This window comes from Phaethon aethereus (genome assembly GCF_964289735.1).
Source record: "Phaethon aethereus genome assembly, chromosome: 3".
Lineage (NCBI taxonomy): Eukaryota > Metazoa > Chordata > Aves > Phaethontiformes > Phaethontidae > Phaethon > Phaethon aethereus.
In genome coordinates, this window is record NC_138576.1 from 106,081,548 (window position 1) to 106,105,232 (window position 23,685).

General features: G+C 37.5%; 1 protein-coding gene across 1 annotated transcript in view; it reads right to left on the reverse strand.

Moving 5' to 3' along the window:
• The window catches only part of USH2A (usherin), a gene marked incomplete at its 3' end in the record, with an annotated part of 396,540 nt that overhangs the window by 289,489 nt on the left and 83,366 nt on the right, over positions 1–23,685 (reverse strand). Inside the window, exons 14-19 of the mRNA XM_081997162.1 lie at positions 20,494–20,657; positions 16,234–16,392; positions 11,223–11,717; positions 9,273–9,545; positions 7,625–7,782; positions 6,186–6,330 (exon numbers count right to left, since the gene is read on the reverse strand). Of these exons, the coding sequence (XP_081853288.1) occupies positions 6,186–6,330; positions 7,625–7,782; positions 9,273–9,545; positions 11,223–11,717; positions 16,234–16,392; positions 20,494–20,657 (1,394 nt within the window). The remainder of the gene's footprint in view (positions 1–6,185; positions 6,331–7,624; positions 7,783–9,272; positions 9,546–11,222; positions 11,718–16,233; positions 16,393–20,493; positions 20,658–23,685) is intronic.

The following is a 23,685-nucleotide window of genomic DNA, read 5'->3' on the forward strand; positions in this document are numbered from 1 at the left end:
CATGATTCATGGCAATCTGTGAGCATGGTACAGCAAATTCTTCTCCTTGTAATTAACAGTAAATTGTTTTACTGCCATGCAATGAATTTTTCAGTTATATTGCAAATGAACTCCTAAATGCAAGGTTCTTTCCTAAGAACTGACTTTTATCATTAGACAATTAAAAAGTATTGCTTTGAACCAAAAGCTTTTAATCAAGAGGAATGCAACTTAAACATAGCTTAAAAACCTTGCAAGTTTGACACAGAGGGAAAAGAACAAACTGCTCTATTTCCTATTTTAATACGTGGTTCGTAGGGGAGAAGAAACAAGTAACTTTTAAGTCCCTAGGCCCTGAAACTCAAAGAGCAGTTTAACTACAGCTTGAACACTTAGCAAGACAAGTTTGAGCAGATACTATTCGTCTCAGAAGTTACTTAAGTCATCTGTCATTATGAAATGTCTCAGATTACTTTACACTCTTCTAATTGTAAAACAGTGTCTTTATTCTTGAAATAAATAATTGGATAATTAGCCAAGCTGAATCATCAGAGGATTCCAATGCTGCTCAAGTGTTCTTGTCAAAGGTGAAGCAAATTCATTTCAGCTTTGCCTCTGCAGCTTTCTGAAGAGGCTTTGATTTTTTTTCCTGCTACATTCTTGGCAGCAGCCTCAAATTCATGAGTCCATACATCAAGTCAGTAGTTTAACAACAAATGAAATTAAATTCAAAGAAGGGAAACTAATTGAAGGACAGCAACAAAAGTGTTTGGTAATGTGCTTTTTAATATGGCATGCCACATTTGCATGATAATTTTTCCTTTTTAGCATGGAGCAGAAAGTGACTAGCTTAATGAGGGATTATTCAAGACAGGAATGAACAAAATGCATTCATAACTAAGAACAAAGATTGTATTATGAAACGGAAACAGGCAACTGCCGAGAAGTAACTGGATGATTGGTTTATGCATTATGAATAAAAAGGTAGAAAAATATTTATATTAGTATTCACTAATGACTATATATACAAGATTGTTGTAATTAAAATTATAAATTAACATATTAAGAGTGCTTGTTTAATCACTTTGGGTCCTATTCACAATGAAGAGACTTATGTACATGCATGCAAAACAATCTCTATTTTCAGGCCAGCAGCAAATGGCCCTCGTATTTCTCTTCTGTAACAAAGGAAGAATATACATTAGTTATTACCTGTTTAATGGGTATTTGTGATTTTTAAATTGAGGCATAGCTTTTTGTAGAAAGCAACCTATGACAGGCATAAACAAATGCTGTATTGCCTTGACAAATGGGTTGAGGCTTTTGAAAAGGGCTTGCACCAGACCTTATCCATGAATGGAAAAAAATGGACAAATTACTCAGATTAAAAGGGTGATCAAAAAGAAAACGACATCAAGGAGTGTAAGACAGCCCAGAAAGCCCATCAGCATCATTACCCCAGCAAACCCAGAGGCAACTCCAAAGCCACCAATACAACTGCTTGAGAATTCTGCCAAGAAGCCAGATGCAGCTGGTGCTGGAAAGAATATCTTCTGCAAATTAGCTTCTGAACCCTGTAATTGCCATCAAAAGCAACAGATCAGGAATACAATGTGCTGGGGTAAATGACAGCAATCACAAAGCCATACTTTGGTGTCTCTTAAAAAATGCTTTTTAAATGAAGTTTAAAAAAAAAAAAATGAAGAAGGGCAAAGGAAAGATGAACTTAATTACAAGAAATAAGCTCAGTCACATAGTAGTTAATGAAACACAGCTGTATCGATTGTTTAGGGCACCCTTTGACTATGTGATTTGAAAGGGGTAAGGTAAGCAATCGTACCAGTCCAAGCATTCACATGACTAATTCCATCCTGTTGAAATGTCAGAAATTACTGGGGAAAGAAAAGATGCTTCTCTGCGTGACTGAAAAATTTGGAATACATGCGTGTTTTGTCTTGGTAGATTCTGCAAAGAATAATGCAAGTAATTAATAATTTTATGAAAACACATTGTCAAAAAATCACTTTTAAGGGACCAGATCTGTCACTGGTACCAGCCAGTACAGTTCTATAGATTCCAAGGTACCAGCTCAGAATCCTAAGCAAGATAAAACCACAGAGCAAAAAGCACTTTTGAAAATAAAAAGTAGCCTAAGATTTCACAACAACAACAGGCTGAATGCCATCCTCAAAAATAAGCAGGAATTTGAACTCAGCAGAACCTGGAGAAAGGAATAAAGTAAAATGTGTCTGTAGGTGTTGAGAGGAAAAAAATGTATAATTACTGTCCAGTATTGCTTTCAGTTACATCCATGCAGTTCCACTGTAGCAAACACAAAAATGAAGCTCAAGTTGGATTTCAAAGTTTCAAAGTATTAAAAATGAACTTTCCTCATCTATCAGGCAAGGCTTTCAATGGGACTTGCACAGTATTGCAGTGCATAAGTAACGTTTAAAATACCACATGCATTGTGGGATGCGCATCCTTAGTTTGACATCTAAAATAGTGATCGAAAAAGTATGAAACTTTTTAATTATTTGAGTCTTTAAAAGCCAACTATCTCTGTATTGGTATCTCAGCATACCAAATGGAAGTTCTAACTGTGTCCGTTCACCTTCTCTTTGAGTAACAGACATGGGTTAATTCTCGTCTTCCATTACCTTGACATGCTTGCTTTGATCTTTCATCCCAATGCTACCTTACCATGTAACATTGATCTTCCAACACTTTTTAGCATTCTTTGAGCCAGACATGCATCAGGCACACCTGAGAAAGTTCTTCTATTTATCACGCCTATTCTTCTTCCTGGTTTCATATGCATTTGTGACAGCTTCTACTCAGCTTTTTCATAAAATAACTCAATTCTTACTAATTTTATTTTGTTTGCTGCCTGACCCTCTCTCCTCACATTCTTCTGGCTCAATTGCCTTCTTTTATTACCATTTACAAATGTCGTGGGTGTGTATATTGGTCGGGAGGAGATTTTTTGCCAGTCTGACAGACACAAGGACATATGGCTGATTTTAGTTTTCTTTCACTCTCCTCCTGCAAAGCTACTCATGAGATATCCCTAGTACGGATGCCTATACTGAACCAGGTTAGAAGGGATCTACTTGCTACATTTTCTTCTGGGTTATTTGAAACAATTTTAAGTTATACTCCAAAACAATTCTCATTGAAAGATCAGCAGACTGTTTCTGATGATCCTACTCCTGTAGGTCTTACTCCTAAATTCTGCCTCTGACTGCAGAAATCTCTTTTAAATCCTCTCTCAAAACCTCTTACTTTTTCCCTCAACATTTTTGTTTCTAATGATTTCACGCCCTTGTTTCTGCCCTTGTTTTTATTTGCTCTGTTACTCTGTACAAAAAACATCTTGCCAGAGAAAAAGAGAAATGATAGATTTTGAAGAGTACCTTTTTTAGTAGCTAGTCTTCAAATTAACCTAATGTATATGAACAAAGCTTAAAAATTACCTGAGACTTCTAGTGGCAAATTTTAGAAGGCATTGGCAATTCCAAAAGCAAGCCCCATTTTAATATACATGCCAAAATCAGAGTCATCAAGGTACCCAATGATTTAAATGCTCCATGTGATAAATCAGTATACTCCACAGATGGAAGGAGTAGACATGGTTTTCCACTATCCTTCTCAGGATCAGAGGAGAAGAATTAGTCTAATTTAGTATAACCTCTAGCCCAACTTAGAACACGTTTCAAAGCTCCTGGATTGTGTTAGGGTGCAACGGGACCATCATGCTGGAGCACATTTCAGTCGAGACTTCCTCCAAAAAGTTCCCTCTGCCAGGGCATGGAGGGGGACTGGCATACAGCCAGGGAGGCTGTGTCTGTGCCAGGGAGACATTCCTTCATGAAACAGAACTCCTCAACAGTCCTAGAAAGGCAGTTTTAATCTCATTTTGCACTGTTCACTGACACAAAAGGGTACTGATGGACTACAACTTGACCATTTACTTTTACAAATGACGGGACTGGTTTCTCCTAACTTTGTTCCAAGTTTGAACTCACTTTGATCTAAAAGTCATCATATAAGTAGTGTTTCTTTTAAATTTTCTTTGGAAAAAGAAAATTTATAAAGTTTTACAGAAGTTTATAAAATGGAACATGCACAAAAAAAACCCCACCAAACCTGCATGGGATTATTAAACTATTTTCTCCAGAAATGAAAAATGTCAACAATGAAAGATAAAATTGCATGCAAAATTTAAGTGCTTTATTCTTTAGTTTGTCAAAATTTAAGACACTGCATTAGCATGCTTTAAAACCAAACAGAAACCCAATACAGGACTGACTCGTTGCTTTCAAGGCTTACAACAGTAAGCAGGAAAACACTACGCTGCAAAAACAGCTAATAAATCGGGACATGCCTGTTATTCTATTTTGTATTCTCCTGTCTTCCCTAATGTGATAGTATTAACACAACCAGGGAGGAGATGGTCATAAACAAGCTGTCAAGCATAATTAAGCTATTGTTTCTGAATCTTTTAATAAATGTATAAATGCAAAGTTGGATCATTTGTAGTAATAAGGTGTGCCGTTTAGGCCATATTTGTTTCCATGGTTATCAGCACAGACTGGAATGCTGTTCATTGCATGGCTGCGTGGTATGGGATAAAGTCATACAAGTAGGAAGCTCTGTAGATGGCCACCTTGAAACTTTAAGAGGTGGCAGTACGAGGAAACAAAATCAATTTTGAAATCAGCAGTTCAGCTAGAGAGAAGACTAACAGAACCATCTTTGCTCACTGAAACACAAAGATGATATGGTGAACCAAGGAACAAATCATCTATCTTCCACTTGGGAACAAATGGAAAGGCAATTTAATAAAGAGAGAGATGAAGAACAGAGGACAGACTAGAGGTAATATCCCAACAGCTGAAATTCCACTTCAGTTCATGTATATAAAGCTCCCTATGTACTGGCTCTGGGCAACTCCTTATTCCCTGTCTGGAAGTTCCTATTCCTCTTCTTTGATTATGCAGAGGAGCTCTGATGGAATTCAGGCAATTCACATACAGCCCGGAGAGCTAGGAAAACATTCTGCACAGCAGAAACTTTCAGGTTTTTTTTCCTATAGGAGGCCGAATTACGTAAGAGAGGTAATTTCAAAGATCATCATCACAACATCCATATGATAACACCACTAATTGCTTAAAATGAAACTGCTAACATTGTGAAAGTAATTAATGTGGTTTAAATGCCTATACAAAAGGAAACCACAATGTGAAGTAGTCAGCTCTCTGTAGGTGACCACCAGTATGTCACATAGCATGGATTCTGTGCTTATATTTACAATATTAAAGAGCTGTACTCACTACCTCGTTCCATGAATAAGGAGACTTGTGAAGCTAATTTTCCTAACAATTTCTCTCTCAAAATGCTCTTGATCCTCTGATGTCTAAGAAGTGAGCTCATGCCAAACTTTTCTTCAAAGTAAATACAGGCTTTCTCCATCTCTGTTCTGTACTGATGCTTATTTTCTCCTAAATTTGTAGAAAGTTAGTACCTTTGAAGTCCCTGACATACATGGATAAAATTAACTCAAAAATTTATTAAGGTGCACAGGCACACATACGCAGTTTCTTAAGCATTGTTTTTGTAGGAAAGTGTGAGCATATCTACAAAGCAAAATCTCATGGGCCAAATAACCAAACATTTTCAAAAAAGCTGACGCAAAGCATATATGCTGCTTCCAATTTAGACACATGAATACACTATGTACATATGTTAGAGTTTAGTACAAAAACCATGCAACTCCCCCTTCACGGGTTAAGCAAGGCACAGGCACAGCATGTGCATTTTACATGCCCTGTTATGTAAACGTGACACATGCACTAAAAAACCCCAACAACAAATTAACAACTTCTTAGCATCATAACTGAAGGAATGGGTTCAGACACATTTCTGTACAGTTACTGTCTAAATAAACAGGAACAAAAATATCCATATCCATAACTCGCAATTGAGAGAGCAGTACACAAATCCTATTGCCATAGTAGTGTTCCTTAAACCTCCGTTGAAAACATTTTGGTTTTAATCTGATAAACAAATAATAATTAAGCAAGTCAGTTTGTATTACTACAACACCCACCCCTGTCACTGCGCATCAAACTATGATCACCTTAATGCTATTCATTAGTAAACTGTGTGTCAGCGTTGCACTTTGATACAGACTGTTTCCTTACCAGCTGCCAAGGTCTGCCCCACGCCCGGCTCGCTGGTTACGCAGCCAATTTGGTTGCAGAGGGTAACGGTGAAGTTGTACGTCCTGTAAGGTTTTAACCCCGTCGCTACGTAGGACAGCTCATCAGCCTCAGCTATATGCAAAACCTGCAGAGCAAACACACGAGCAGACGACAGCTGGTTAATAGTATCTTCATTCCTATTAATTGATGACATGTCCGCTAGTAAAACTTGTCTCTGAATTTGCAGGTTCCTTCATTTAGATGTGGGAAAGCCTGCAAAGACCAACTGAGAGAGAAGATTATTTTGGAGAATCCGAACAAGCTAGAATTTAGGTGATAATACTTCCCATCACACTGTTTTACGAGGTAATAAGCCAGTTCCTGAGTGGATAAATGAGGAAACAAAGTTATTGCCTCATAAAACTGTGTGGTGGTGCAGTTACCACTACAAACAGTGCAGCTACAACCCAGATGACGAAGATGACACTATTAAGTGGTGAAATCCAACCACCATTGAATGAGGGACATGATTAGCTGGCATTAGGAGGGAGGGGAATAACTAATACCTACAGACATTTGAATCTGCTTTACTTTAGCATTACTTTAAGCTATCAGAGAGAGTGGAACACAATAAACGGTTGTATTTTAGATACCTTCTTTATCAGATGTTTATTTAGATGAAAAATCTTGCAAACCTACCACCAGAAGCAATTTACATTTACGTATTGTTACAAGAGCCCCAGGAGCAATAGTATCCCCACTTCATAGACAAATAAAGTGAGGCCAATCTGTGGTACCATTGAAAGACAAAATCAGCTCTGAAATGAGAAATACAATGTTAGAGCACCAGATCCACTCCTGCATTCTGATTACCTATCATGTTTCTTTGCTCATTCCTAAGATTTTAGCTTACTACTACTGCCATGGTATTTGTTTGCCAAACCCGATCACTCAAAAATTACAACAGTATTTTAAAATCACATATTTAGACTTTATAAAATTGGTTTTCTGCTATTTTAGGTTTCTCCACTTCAAAGATTTGTCCATTATCCAGGAAGCCAAACAGGTACCTTCTTAATGAAAATGAAGATTCCTACAAAGCAACATGGCTTTAAGCATATCAGCAAAGATAGCAATAATACAGAATCAGAACATGCAAAGATCAAGGCAATTTAAAAGTTGTTGCTCAATCTCATCCCTCCTAATTTTGAATCTCACCCACTACTGAAAACAAGTCACCTCAGGAATACAACTTAAAACCTGAAAGTAGCATATAACACTACAGAGCGCTCAAGATAAACTGATAGGTGAAAAAGTCAGATCTAAGGATATACAGCAAATCCAGGAAACAATTCATCACCACAACATTAAGGAGGACATCAGACTATTCATTTTACTATTACCAGTTAGGAAAAACTTAATGTAGCAAACCACAATACCTGGGAAAATGGCGGCAAGAACCTTTGTTCTGTCATCAAACTGATCCTGTATCCCATCACTTCTCCTCTCGCTAAATTATCCTCAGGTTTTTCCCACAACACATTGAGGGAATAGGGTGAAAGAGGGAATACTGATGGAGGTGGCATGAACACTGGGGCTAAAATCAAATTAATAGAATAACATTCATAAAGTAAGTGAACAATGTGTACAATGCAAGCTTTCTCACTGTATTCGTAAAACACCATTTCAGAGTCTTTTCTTTTTTAACCTTAATTTCAAGTCAAACAGGAATTTTCAGATTATTTTGATAGCACATAGAGTACCTCACCCATCATTCTTCTGTTTTCTACTCTGGCCATGAATGCAGAATAAAACTCTGCCTATACCTTCAAAGAAATACTAATCAGCACTAAAGTCCTAACCTCTGGAGCAGGTAGGAAAGTACACACAAATGAAAAAGTCTTGAAGAAAAACTTCATGCAACCTGGGAAAAAACTGATAAAAGCAAAAAGTGTTCAATACTTCAGCATCTTAAAAGCAATTTTGTTTGCTAGGCCAGTTTGAAATTAACATGTCTCTCACTTCTTATAAAACAGTTCCCCTGTCTTCTATAGTAAATCTGTAAAAGGATTGTTTGGACTGCAGTCAAATCCCCACCTGATTACTCTGTAATAATAGGATACCAACTCATAGCACTTCTGCTACGTACAAACAACCGCACTAATGGACCTCTTCCCAAACACAATTTAACACTTTTATAACGTATAGTATTTAAGAACAGATAAGCACAAAGACTCATTTTGAAAGGGGAATTAGTTTAGCCTGCTATTTTGCAGGAGCAAATGACTGAGGACATGATTTTCAAGCTAACAGCAAACAAAAGCATCAGTGATGTAACAGAGCTGTTTAATTGCAAAACATGGGCTCTATCAGCCTAAAAAAACTTATATTTCTAATGTAAGAACTGAAATAAACAGCTGTTATTTCAAATAGTATGTCAAGCAGCAAGCCCTTCTGAAAATCTGAACGGAAGGGCATAATAAGAGCTGCTGTGAACTGGTTAAATTTCCGAAAAAAAGGTTCATAGTATGACACTTGGCCTCCATAAAAGCATATGAAAAGTTTCAAGCACTATGCTCCCGAAAAGGTAACCCCCTCAAGTTCTTCAAAAAAATTGCTTTCCAAGCAATCAAAGCCTCAGTTCAGGAAAACTCATTAGAGCTGCTTTCCTGAATATACATACCTTCTTGGACAACATTCCTGATTCACACCAACTGTTAATACATTTGTGACAAAACCAATCTTTTTTCATGTTTTCTCCCTTTAAAGAACATGTAAATAACAACTGGGAAAATAGTGGAGAATTCAAACACTGCTTGGTAGATTTTGCAATCTTGTAGTTTTGAAGTTTTGGTTAAATTGACAGGGATTATTTTCTTCAACAATATGACTTTAGGGTGAAGAAAAGGTTTTTGCTTAACATGTTAAATTCTGAGATAATCTGACCTATCTTTAATTAGTTGAAAAATTATAAATTGTCCATATTTGAATCATCACTAGACATATGTTATTTAAAAAAATTTAAGAATGCCTTCTAATCTCGTTTTTCCTTTAATTTGTATCAAACAAATTCAAACCAATACTTACCAGCCTCTCCTGTTCGTCCCGACATCCAATCTGAAGATATGCTACCTGCCATGTTTACTGCTAGCACATGAAATTCATATTCTGTGAATGGCTCCAGGTCAGTGACTGTGGTACTAGTCTGTGGTGGAGCCAGGGCATTTTCATTAGGAGACTCCATAACTGGTCGAGGACTGAGCCATCCACTGCTTTGGAAAATACGAATTTCAGGAGGAAGAAAGTTCCCAGCTGGTTTTATTTTTTTTCTCATGTAAAGTTCATATCTTATAATTATGCCTAGGGAAAAAAAAGCAAGCCAGAAAAATTAGTGCATTTAAACAATTCCTAGAGTTCTACTAAAATACCAACACCTATCAATCAACATCATAGAAAATATAAGTTGTTTTCCTCATTTCTGCTGTTTTCATCCAAATGCTCACTTTGGCATTTCTTCCATTACACTGTTTATTTTCCCCTCTTTGCAACTTTGGGATTTGAAAACGAATGGCTGGATTACAGCACGAGTTCTTCCATCCTTACTGGAAGACGATATCCTAAAGTCCTGATCAAATGCTACTGGAAATTACTTCAGGCCTCTGATTTTCAAAGAGATATTTAAATATTTTTTACACAATGGGTAGGGAATTTTTGAGTGACAGTTTGATGCTAACCTTCTAGAACATGCTACTGGATAGGAAATGTGTGCGTGTGTGAGTGTCAGTATTCCATCAAAGTAAACCTATTACCTGCACAGGAAGGTCTCATCACTTTGGAAAAAAATAACTTCAGTGTTGTGGTATGAATTGATACATGATCTAGGTTGGATTGTGGAAGCAGTTTAACTGTAGGAATAAAATATTAAAGAACTGACTGGAGACTCCCCAAATGGGAATGATGAGAGACACAGCAAAGGCAGGAGACCGCTAATTACCATATAATGTATATATTTGCAGCTGTACTCATGCACAGAACTGGAGAGGTAGCCTGGGAGAAACAGCTTCTCTCTTTGTCCTTCTAAAGACCAAGAAATCTGACCAGATATCAAAAGAAATATGAGAGTATTGCTTAAATCTATCTGTACTGGCAATTACATAAATGGAGTAAACAATGACGAGTATATGCTACAGGTTGAGGGACAAGTGCTAACAGCAAATATCATGGCCTGCATTGTAGGAACGGCCCTCTAAGTACATACAAGCATTCTTGTACAGGCATTCTTCCTGTCTAATCTGCTCATAGCTGGCAAATGAGATGTTTGAAGAGAAAGCTGAGCTCCCCATACACAGATGTTCATTTCGTGAAGATATCAAAATGCTTATTTTCGCATGCACAAATGTTTGCGCATGTAAGTGCAAGTTCACAAAACTCCATTGCACATACATCAAAAGATAAATTGTTTACCAGTAAAATCTGTGGCATCACAAAAGTATCCTACAACAGCTGCGTTCTCAGTTTCAAAAACCTAAAATATTATTACGCAAGTTAGACCAGCAACTCTTGGCAATCACCTAATCCCTAACACAGTTATACTGGTAATAGAATTAGTTACTACATATGACGGATGGCTTTAAAAACAGACTTCTCTGTTAATTCTTAGTTTGTTTTTTTTCCATAACTGTTATCTGCTTATTTATTCTTTGTCAGGCACTATCACCACATCTGTCTGAACTAGGCGATCTGGCAAATAAGAAAAAAATTCATTTTACTCTAAGTATTTAATTATAAATGTGATTTTTGCTTCAACAGATGCCACTAAGGGCTAAATCCTGGACCCAGCGTATTCAGTTGGAGTCCCGGGCTCCAAATGAATAAAACACAGACTATGAGGGTATGTTTAGTGATAGACAGGAAAATTAAGACAATGCCTTACTTCATTCTATGTTGCATGGATAAGGATATTTTAACCAGATTTCAGAAAATGCTGCTTTTTCTTTGCAAAGTGTTTGACTTACAAAAGGAAATACAATGTCCTACCATTTGGTTTCTCAGGTGGTGACCATTCCACAGCCAGTTCTGTAGAGCTGATGGTTTCTATCACCGGAGGGTGTAGCCCTTCTGGAGGAGCTTGTGCAGTCATTACTGTTATTGGCTGGCTCTTTAAGCAGCCTCCACTAGTACAAGCTTGCACAGAAAAAACATATTTTGTAAATGGAATGAGATTCCAAATAATTGCTGAGGTTTTTAAGCCTTCATACTGACCACAGGGCTGAAGATCAACCAAGCTAGTGCATGTCAAAGTGTATTTCTCTATGGGCCCAGAGTCATTGGAGAGGCTTGTCCAGTAAAGTAAAACAGAATGTTGACTAACAGGAAAGATGGGATTTAAATGCAAGTTTCCTGTAGGCGTCCCAGATTTTGTTCTGTATGTCACCAAGGCACTTCTTGTAAAACCATGAACATTGCTGGCTTGGACGTAATAGGAATAGAAGGTATATGGAGATAACATAGTATCGGTGAAGGTCTGAACACCTAAAACAAACAGATGAAAAGATATTTAGATATTAAAAGATATTAGACTATATCAGTCTAATACATTAAAAAAAAAATCTTAATTTGCATAAAGTCTTTCCAGCCCTAATCCAAAATGTAAGATATCTATGCCCATTTGCATGCTCTTCTTGAGATCATTATGAACATTGTAACTTCTCAAATTTTTTTTTTTTTTAAACGGGGAAAAAAAACTCTCCCCTTTTCTATCTTCCACTGCACGTTGGCATCATTAGACACGTAGTTTTTCCACTGAATTTCTCCTAGTTCCTGCTTTAATCATGAGCAAGATAATACAATTATCTTCTTATTCCTGCTTTGCTTGGAAATAATTATTTAAAATGTAAATGAGCATCAATATTAGTGGATCTGATTTAGGAAAAAAACATCAAGCCGTTCTGTAAATTTTCACACCTTTGTGTTTGATTCATTTCATAGCGTAAGACCAAATACTTCACCTTTCTGTGCTTTCACTTCCTCACTTCTAAAATAGTGCCTAATAGTTCACTTGTAAATAGTTAATTTGATCTTGGATGAAAAGTGAAACAGAAATGCAAATAATTTTTAAAAAGGTATATCCAAAGCCTATATTTACCTTCCTCACCCCCTACTTTCCATTACTCCATCCAGTTTTTTAGCAGCCACGACCATGAACAGGTCCTGGGTATATCCCAGAAGCAGTTACACATCTTAGTCGTTACAGCATTAACAGGAATTGAAGTACGACCATACCACCATACGTTGTTTTCCCTTAAGAAATAGTGAACACTGAGTAATATACTACATGCCAGAGCATGGATACTCTTAAACTTTTTCAAAGCAAATGGAGAAGATACAGCTATTTCTAAGTCCTCCCTGTATGTCTGCACTGCCAAGCCAGCCCTGAGTCCAACTTAAAAAGGTGGACCACAAAATTATTAGTGTTGCTAGATATTCAACCCTTGACATTGCAGTACAAAAGCAGCAGTGTCAGCCCAGTAATTGCTTACAGTGCTTCAGCTACCTACAGCAATCACAAACTTCCTGCTGGAGTCCAGCAACAAGGAGACTGAGTAATCTCATCTTCATACTTTTCAAACCCTGGTACTGCAGGCCAGGTTGGAGAATGGCTCTGCCAGCAGCAGCGATGGTTATTGCTACATCCTTGTGCACGTGATCAAACATTGGAACAGGCTGCCCAGGGAAGTGGTGGAGTCACCATCACTGGAAGTGTTCAAAAAATACATAGACATGGCACTTGGGGACATGGTTTAGTGGGCATGGTGGTGTTGGGTTGATGGTTGGACTTGATGATCTTAAAGGTCTTTTCCAACCTTAATGATTCTGTCATTAGTAGTGAGCAGGCAAGTGAGGTAGCAGATTTCAGTCTTGCCAGTGAGATTCAGCTGTTTATTCTTCAGCTTTTGGGTCAGCATGCAGTTTGCAGCTGTGGGTGCAAGTACTCGAGTGTATTACAGAGTTGTTGAGCCCTTTCGGAGCTGCATGGACACACCTGCCCCGGCTGAAGTGCTTCTGGGCGCAAGAGTGAGTCCCAAAGCCAATTCAACAGTTGTTAGACAAAACTCGTGGACAGGCTAGCAAGAATCTCGGAGCAGGAGCCTGGCAACCGGTTGCAAGGATACCAGCAAGTAGGAGCTTGCCCTGTGTCCAGTTCCCAGTTTTGTCTCCCAAGAAAAGAATGGCCACAGAGGCAGCGAAAGTCAGCGTGCTACAAACTTGGGAGAGCTGCACTATATGGGATGGTAGGATCCCCATCCTATGGGCCTTCAACTCAAAAGAGCCACAAAGAAGAAAAAAAGCATGCAAGAACAAAAAAGAATATAAGAATGAAAAACCCCCAGCAAGACTGCTATCAGCAGCAGCAGCAAGTACCACAAATCCTCATGAGATGACAAAACAAGAGTACCCACTGAACTAGGTTCTAGGACCTCCCCCCCTCAGAACCCACCCCTGCTCTAGAACCACATGCTGACCTGGAACCCAATATAGACCCAAAAGGGAAGATAGAACATTATCCAGAACATGATTGAGAACAAGAGAGTTGTAACATTATCTGGAACCATCAAAATAGTTAGAACCTGCTCTGGAACCAACAAGTGATCTAGAACATGCTCCAGAACCAAGCAGCAGACATGAACCAACCAGCAGTCCTGAACCAACAAGCAAGCTACCATGATCCCACTCTAGAGCCAGCAAGGGAACTGGAATCCCAACCTAGAACCAGTAACTGAGCTAGAACATTATCTAGAACCAATGTGTGGTCTAGAGCACTATCTAGAACCAGCAAGCTACCTAGAATGTGCTCTAGAACCAACATGGTACCTAGGAACAGAACAGCCTCTCTACAAAAAACACTAACTCCAGAATTCATACCTGCTCTAGAAACAACTGCACCACCACCACCCTAGTTCTACAAACAACAGACCACTAGGGCCAACCCAGACTCTAGGGCCCCAGGTCTAAAATGTCAACACCAAGCACATTACTTTCCCCTTTTCGTACAGGGATTGCAAGACGCAGATCACCCAGAATGCCAGAAAAGCAGCCAGGCACCATCTCAACGTTAAGGGAAAGTTCATTCACTGTGGATGAACCAGGTGGTAACTATTTCTATAGGAATATAGGCTAGATAAAACTGGATAAAGCCAAAAGGTAGAAGGTTCTACTTTCCTCAGGTGAACAACTCCACCACATATTTAGCTACATTTATAAATAATTAGAACCAATGTGATCTGGAGTTAGACTCATAAGTAACTTTTGGGCTTTGTTTTGTTTGGAGTTTTTTTTCCACATTTTAAAGCAAGTACTTCATTTTATCCTCAAGACAAGGATTGGTATCTCCTGAGCCTCTGGTTTCCCAGAGCAGTTAGGAAAACATTGTTTTAATTGGGCATTCTGCAATACTATCAGCCAGATCACCAGGCCAATTTAGAAGATTATTCTTAATTGTCCTTGGGAAGTTCAATGTTTCTATAAAACTCTCATTTAGTCATAAGATAATGTTCACCCAGTTGCACTCTCGGGGCATTTCATAAGCAGTATAAATTCCACACTATGCTGAGAAAAAAGTAACATTATTAAAAGTTCTGACATTAACAAAGTATTCGTGATATTCAAACACCAGCAGATGATTTCACATCATTAATTAGGGGTATTGCCAGGAAATGTCAACAAGGTCTTTTGGAACCAAACCTATGTTTTTATAAAATAATGTTTTGTTAAATAGAAACATGCTAATGTCTCATTATCTAGCTAAATACATTCAGAATTTTTCACTCTCTGCAAAGTATGTAGGTACAGTCATGAAATAACATCCTCAACAACGCACTCTGAGTTTCAAGTACATTACCGAGCACAAATTTATGGCAAAGTGTAAGAGCTTTTCTTCTGAAATTAATTCATATTAGGCTTTTAAACCAAATTAAGGAATTGGAATATTTTCTATTAGCTCTCTAAACTTTTTTTAATGTTTCTTTCTCTCTTCTCAATCACTTAATGCCATGCTTACATGGGGTTGAATACCTTTCTTCATAGTATGTACTGCAGACTGTGCAAATTCACAGCATAAGCCACAGAGCAATCAACTGTAACACAGCAGCACGCACCAGAACATAAAAATGCTAGGTGCATTGCAAAGGGTCTGTGCTTCCACTGAATAATAGCCTCTTTTTTTTTTTTTTCTCCAGGGTACATGTCAGTAATTAGACAGACTGAACTTCCACAAAATATTAATGCTGCATTGGTATGAAAATGCAACAAACTAAAGAACCTGCTAGAACAGAAGTCAAACGTTAGTGGTATTAGAACACATCTGTCTTTAAAAAAAAACCCACTTGTGTGCCATACATGGATAAAAACAGGATCCAAATCCATCTCCTTTTCTGTGATAAGAGGATCAATAGTAGCACAAAATGGCCTTTCCAGCTAGGACAGAGTGCCGAATCCTTGAGGACTGCCTTCTGAGGATCCCTTTGCAAGTCTCAACATGAGAGAAGTGGTGCTGCTAAAGGCAAATCAGGAGCTACACTGATAGCTTAACAGAAGGTGCTAAAAGTTAGAGACCACAAAAAGCTTTCCTAATCTGTTAACAGTTTAAAACCGGGAAGATGAAAAAAGCGAGTTTAAGCACATTATGGTCTCTTCCATTCACCCTAATTCCTTCTCTGGGACTTTGCCTCTTAGATTTTGGAGCCTGTGTATATTTGCAGGGAATGCTTTTAGTGAATCCATTAAAGGTTTTCAGATTAAAAAGTTAAAAATTATCAGCCATTTTGGGTGACTCAGTTTGCCAGATTTTAGACTGAAGTATTCATTTCTTTCAAACAAAATTAATAAACACAGAACAGCAACTCGCTAAAGGAGAACAGAATACTGCATTCAAAATCGCAGATAATGATCATGACAGAAATGAGAAATAATTAAGGAAATATGCAAATATATATAGATATGTGTGCACACAACGCAAAATCTTTGATGTCATCTTGCTATAAATACTTACTATAAGGGTAGTAGTCTTCAGCTGTATAAATTTCAGCCTCATCCCTATACAGCTGGTAAGTAAGCTTGTTAGAATTTGGAGAGTCGGGGGAACTCCATGAAAGACTGATAACAGAGGAATTGAGAACTTCTCCTGTAGGAGGAGGTTGCTGGAATGGAGCTAAAACATACACAAAACCAGAGGATGTAAAAATGAAGGTAATCAATAATCACACAAATTTAAATGAAAATGCAAAGAAACTGCTAAGTTTTCTAAAAAGAAAAACTGTCAAGTAAACATACAGTCATTCAGGCAAGACAATAATTGACTAAACTGATCCATCCAAATGCTCTCCAACACAGCTTTTTATCCAAGTACATGAAACAAATTTATACATTTAAACAAATGACAAATAAACTTAATCCCCCCTCTGCCCCCAAATTAAAGCAACTATACCAGTTTTCCATACGCTCTTTAAAAAAATTTATTTCAAGACCACGATAAAACAGGAACATGTTTATCTGTTCATGTTATTGAAGTCTATAGTTCAATTATAATTTATTTTTTCAGAGGATTCATTCCATTTTAGCATAGGCCAGGCATAACTTCCTCTAATAGAATAGAAATGGAAAGTCCAACTAACTACAAATTTTACTGAAGTGTTACAATAAGCCTACTTAATTAAATGACAAAAAACATAAAGGGGCAAATTTTGAAGGTTATTTAGGCAATTCACTTCCATTTGTTTCCAATGAAATTTAAATCAATGAAAGCAAGGTGTCTCACATTTTAAGAAATCAGCTTGATACTCTTATTTACCAAAATACTACTGTGCTATCACCTCCATTAACTTTGGGAAATGTGCTTCTTTATTGCACTAGCATCAATAAAGAGAAAAACATGCCTGAAGTTCACAAAAGTCTCACATTTTCAGAAAAAGCAGTCAAAGTCCCTCCTATGTCTCTCTTATAATCCAACAGTATGATTACTGTGTCTTTCTAAGATAATGGCTGTCATTCAGAAATTAAACTTTATATGCATATATGCACACATATACACACATGCGTGCACATAAACATACGGTTTAACAGTTGGACTCAAAGATCTTAAAGGTCTTTTCCAACCTAAATGATACTATGATTCTATATTTATTATTCAAGTTGGAGCACGAGTCCATATCGTGCTATCAGATTGCCAGCCAGCCTGTTACACTCAGGCAAGCGCTACCCTCTGACCCTCAGTACACCGTGCATTAGCACAGAAGACCACCAGTCTGCTTGGGCAGCTAATAATTGCTATAGCTTGACTCAAAGGCAGCCTGTGCCATTTCCCTACCCTCTTTACCAAGGGAGGAAAAACCTGGAGAGCATGGACCTAGAGGACAATAGTGTGCTCCAGGTATGACAATAGCCGAGGGCAGTACAGAAATCAACACACGGAATTAGCTACCAGGAGATGGATCCAGAACCGCCCAATAAGCTTCTCTGCCTAACATTAAGCATTATCGGAAGAATATCAACTTTAGAAACATATGGCTTTGCTTTTTTTTTTCCCCTCCTTCTGTTTATAAACTATCATCATCTCCATTACATGGATATTTGCTTAATATACACACTTCACCAAAAGTTAATGATCAAAATCTGTTCAGCCAAGCTAACAGGAGACAAGAAGCAAAGAGTGAAGTTGCAGGTAGAAAGCGACATGAGGACCTCAAGCCACGCAAATGATAGATGTAGAGGCTTACGCCAACATCAGTGAGTCACATTACGTATGGGTTTTTAATACCAATGTAAAATGTGATTTTTTTTATTTAGAATAAGATAATGAAAAGCCTTGCTCCTACTGCAGTCTCTCAGCCAAGAAATAGAGAAAATATTTCTAGAATTCATTGGATTGAACAGAACATGTAATCATCATCTTTCATTAGAAAGCATAGGTTGTTCTGCTGCCAATCTAGAGCTTTTTGAGTTCAGCTGAGTTAGGAAGTGAATGTGTGCTCGAGAGTCTCCAGGAGTGAAGTTTGAATCAAAGGAAATAAGTGCCCCTAAATCCCTTTGGCATTTTTAAAAGTTTCTCTCCATGTAACACATGCTTACCAGACCTGAGCAATCATAGAAATTTACTGGCATAACCTTCATTCTCCATTCTCAGTCTCACACCATTGCATGTTGATCCCATGTGTTTGCTGTTTTGCATTTTAGATGTGTAATCAAAGTACTGTATTTCAGGGTTCTTTATGGCACATCTAGGATATTGTTGGGCAGAAAAATTGAAAATAGGCCTTTTCCTTAAAGACTGTTAGTTGGACAGTGACAGAAACTTATGTATGCCTCCCTTGGCAAAGGCTTGTAACCAGTAATGGTATGTGTCAACAAAATACTGTTCTGCAGCGAAAATAACCACAAATATCAAGCTAGGCAAAGCTCCATATCTGTGCAACAAGTTAAAATACTTTGGAATTAATAACCAAAAGACTGCAATTGCTATAACATTTATGTCCAGAAGAGGACTCCGCTTGTCATTTAGAATACTGCCTGATGTATTTTTTTCTAACTAAAATCTATGACATTGTTTATCTATATCATATTGTTATTAATCGATTTTATAGTTTAATTACCATTGCCCTTTATTCAATGTATATCCCAACTTAAATAAGTACGTTGGTTTATGTTTGCAAAGCACTTTGAAGATGAATAGCATCATAAAAGCACCATGTATTATTATTATTATACATTCAGTTGAAACATCCTACAGTTTTTAAAGAAACAGGCCAATCAACTCCCTGCATAATGAATAGATACTATGCCTTCTACAGAAGGCTATGAGAAAAAACAAAACAGAACTGTATCTAAACACATCCAAACTTGGAGGGGAAAAAAAAAAATCATCTTTGGAAACAAATCAGACTCTTCATTCTATCTCATTTAGAGCACTGTGCATTCTGCAGTGCCTATTATTTGAAGTTCAAACCGATTTACGATGAAACACAAACTGGAATGAAAGTGAGAGCTGTCTGTCCTTGTAAATGAACATCTCTGCTTGCAAATCTACACAGTGTGGACGTATCACAACGATGAATGTCCTACAAATACCTACGCAAAATACACAAAGAAATGTTTTGTTGAAGGAGGATCCCGAAACATACTCCAGAGATCATTTGGGAATGTCTAACACTGTTGTTGCATTACATATGGCTACCTGAGCTAACTCTTGGAGTAGGAATGGACTGGCCATTATTAACCAGGCCTGCTGACAGAAATAACCAATTCTCATCTGCAGGCTACCTCAGTAACTGGTTACATGACTTCCAAGACTGGGCTGTTAACTGCGTACAGCAGTAAGGTGTGTCCCAAAAATGTAACACAACATTTTCAGAATTAGCTGAGGTCCTGCCCACACAGTTTGGCATTGCATGGTATCATGTCCTCAAAGCCCATTTCAGAACATTGAACTGAAGGTAACAAAAATTTAATTTTCTTATTACACATGATAATCTCCTCCTTTAAAATCCCTGCCAGCTTAGAGACTCTGCACTAGCGAGCACATCTGAACATTTCATTTCGACTACTTATGACACAAAGGCTGAAACTGTGCCATCTCTTCATAGTCAGACTTATTGCAAGGGGACAAGTGCAGATGTGCCATTGCAATGTATTTCATTACAATTCATGATCTCACCATCAACATAGCATTAGTCCTACCTCACACACTCCGATTTATGACACTCTGTTACACCGCATCGCGTATTTTCCCAAACTGACTGAAAAAAAAAACCCCAGGAGGAGAAAGGCAAAGCAACATTGCACTGAGCAGCAGATTTTGAACTCATCATCAGGAGCAGGTCTTCAACAGACATTCTGTTCTTCAGACCTTCTGAAGACAGGTCTCCTGCCTCCTGTCAAGGGCAGGAAAGGGCGCTAAGCTGTAAGTTGTACAAAGACTGTCACAATTCCTGTGACTAAAAGTGAACTCTGCATTGGTCACTACAAAGAACACGGTGGAAAGTACAAGGGAACTTTGGGCTATTACTTCTCCCCTGGGTTAGACTGCAAGCATAAAGCTGTGTGTGTGACACGAGGCATTCTGTACATCTCTCTGGAAAACACTCCTGAGATATTCACAGTGAAAATCACCCAAACTTCAGGAACTAGAAATATGGGGCGGGGGAGAAGTCGAACACTGTTTTAGTACTGCTGACCTAATTTAATACTCATGAAATCAATAATAAAAAAAAAAACATTAATTTGAAAGACATGCTTTTAAGACCTAACATCCACTTACTTTTACTGCAGCCAAATAGGTTGTGGACATCCAAATTACTAGCATCAGGAACACAGTTGTCACATTTCAAGCCAGTTACGAATTGTTTACAAACACACTGTCCAGTAACAAGATGACAAGTCCCACTAATGGCTCCTGCAGGATGACAATTACAGTGCTGACATCTACAAACAAGAACAAATCAAGGAAGTGATCAAAACACATTAACACTCCAGTTAAGCACAGTAGGGCTTTGTTTAAAAGATTCTTGGGTAACATAATTTTAAAAAATCATAAACAGTTCAGTAGCCTAAGAAACGGAAGAAAAATCTATTCGCCTGATTAAAAAAAAGTAACTTACAAAAAAGGTGCCCATTATAAAAATAAATATTAAAATTTCAATGCCAGAATAATATTCCAATTTAGATAAAAACTGCTTAGAATTAAAGAGCTCTCATATATATTGATCCCTACACAAAAAAGGTAATAATGTTTGGGAACAACCACATTATGCACTCAGTCCTGCAATTCTTACTCACACAACTTTTCTTGCACAGCTGTAGAGTTCAGTGATACATGTCTAACTGGCTTCATAGATTTCCGCACAAAATATGCTACCTTCCAACTTAGAGGAAACTAGACTTTTGTTGAAAAAGAAATCAGTTCATAATTTGTTGTCCACGAAGGCAACTTGAAATTGAAAAAAATAACACGCCGTGAATAAAGGAGAATGAACGTAGACAAAAATCGGGAGGAAAAAACCACAGATTGAAACAGTGAAAGGAAACAAAATAGCAGAAATACGAATATTGTAAAAGAAAGCACATTTTCTTTGCAGCCTGATGGACAAAATTGAAAAGAACTAGAAAGAGTAATTAATTAAATGTGTAAATTAAATTATTTTTAATTAAAGAGAACAAAAAAATTAAAAGCATTGGTATCACACAAATGCCACATTTCCATTCTGTAAATCTCTCTGGCATCAGTACAGTACTTTCAGGATTAATATATGCTTTGGCTTTTGCATGTGAAAACTCTCATGATCAACTTGTTTTTCACTTGATATACTATTCCCCCACTGGCATTCATTTATAGTAGGGATACCAATGTCAGATTATGCAAATATTCAAAGACTTGGAACATCTCAGAAGTTAAGCAAAGCAATTTTTTCCTTACTGCAAATACCGTTATGCTACCCGTTGCAATACAGACTGCCACTATTAGCATAACAGAAAGTCAACAATGGCAACTAAAACTGCATAATTTAGATTCCAATTTCACTCTATTTTAATTGCTGCAGACTAAAAGAGTTTCAAAAAAACATGGACTGGGAGAAATGTGGGACTGTACAGTGCAGCTAAAACATACTGGGGAATCTACACATGACTCCCCTTGCCCCGAGCTGGAAGAGTCCCATTCTCAGGCATAAGCAACATCAGCCCAAAGCGAATCTTGAATTACTCCAGATGCCAGGTCCCAAGATGATGAAGCTGCAAAAAGACCTTGAGGAAGTCCAAGGGAGAGACGGTCATGCCATGTCCCCTTTGCTCTGCTAATCCTAAGACTAGACAAGAGTTGTTCATTTATATTTGGCTGATCTTTCCTTGGCCGGTTTCACCAGATCCAAGGAAATAGGTGGTGGTGGCTTTACACAAGTTACTTCACCATTTTTCCAGTCATTACCATCACCTTGGTTTATCTCTTTCTATCTATATGAAGGTAGAAATAAAAGTGAGTTCAATTATAGTTTAGGTATTGGATTTTTAAGCCAAGGGGGAGAGGAGGGGAGGGTGGAAACTGTTTTCACATTAGGACACTAAAATTCAGGTCAATAATCAGTGAAATAGACATTACATGTGACAGATTTTTAAACAAGTTTAAGAAAACTCTTCACATACATTTTCTGCCCATCACAGAGCTCTCTGTATCTGTATGGAGTTTCTTTACTCCACAGCAGCTCATGCTGTGTGATCTCCTGAGTAATCATTCAACACCCTTAAAAAGGCTGATAAAAGCTAAAGCTGCAAAATAAGCTGCAAATTTGTTTTATGGACTAATATCCTTTTGGGAATAAATAAAATACATTCTCTCTTGGAAACCACTATACTGTAGTTTGCTCTCTTTTATAGTCAAGAGAAAAGGGCAATTTTTTCAAACTGTATTAAGCCTTTTCATCTGTAGACAGTGCATCCAAATCCTCCTTCAAATAGGGGTTTTGTTGAGACCATTTAAATGTCATGACTGAAAAAAATGCTTTAGCTAGAGAGAAAAAAATGAAGACAGAATTATTTGCTCAGTAAGACAGTACTTCATTATTTCATAATTTCATTACATGACGATATTTAGTACATACAGTTTGTGGGGCTGTTAACAAGTGTCTCAATAGGTAAACAGTAAAAGACAAGCTTCTCTTACTGCTCCTGTATATTACTGCACCTCTTATGAACAAGAGCCCCTTGAGTATCCCGGTTTTCATTATCATTCACACATAAGACAATGAAACTCGCATACACATACAGTCACAGTAACCGTTTTCAGTGCCTGGCACAGTGGGGCTGCTTCCTTCTGCTTGAAACATTTTCTTCTAGGAAAAGTCTAGGCTCCCTACGTCTGCCTATACTGAATTAGGCTCCAGATCCTGCAAGCAACCGCCCACATATCATCATACTCTGTTTCACAGGATTACACATTATATTTGTGTAATCACTTGCATAATTTTCTTAAACTGCAGGACGCTAGAACTGGCTTTGTTATTATGCATAGTTCATGCTTTTCAGTGACGATTAAGGATTTTTTAAAAAATAACCAATTCTTTGAAACTTTTAATCGTGTAATAAATATTTTCAGCATTCTTCTTAAATGCTACTTCTTCAAGATACTCCGAGTCAAATATATTTGAGTTTTATTAAAACAGAATTATATATAATCATGGAAAACAGACTTTTAAAACATGGAAAGAGAAATGTCAGGCCAAGATGAATTGCAATATTGATTCTGTGAGGATAAATGGTTTTTGTAATATTAATATAGAGAAACCTTTATTACATTGACTCTCTAGGTGCAGTTAGAGCCTCTCCAGCAATCTGTTTAAAATCTTCATTTTTCATCCTTATGGGAAAACCTCACTTGCTAAATGGATTTCATAAACAGTAATCTGTCAAGATATATATATATAGATAAACAATTTGTGATGTTCATTGACCGGTTCATTAT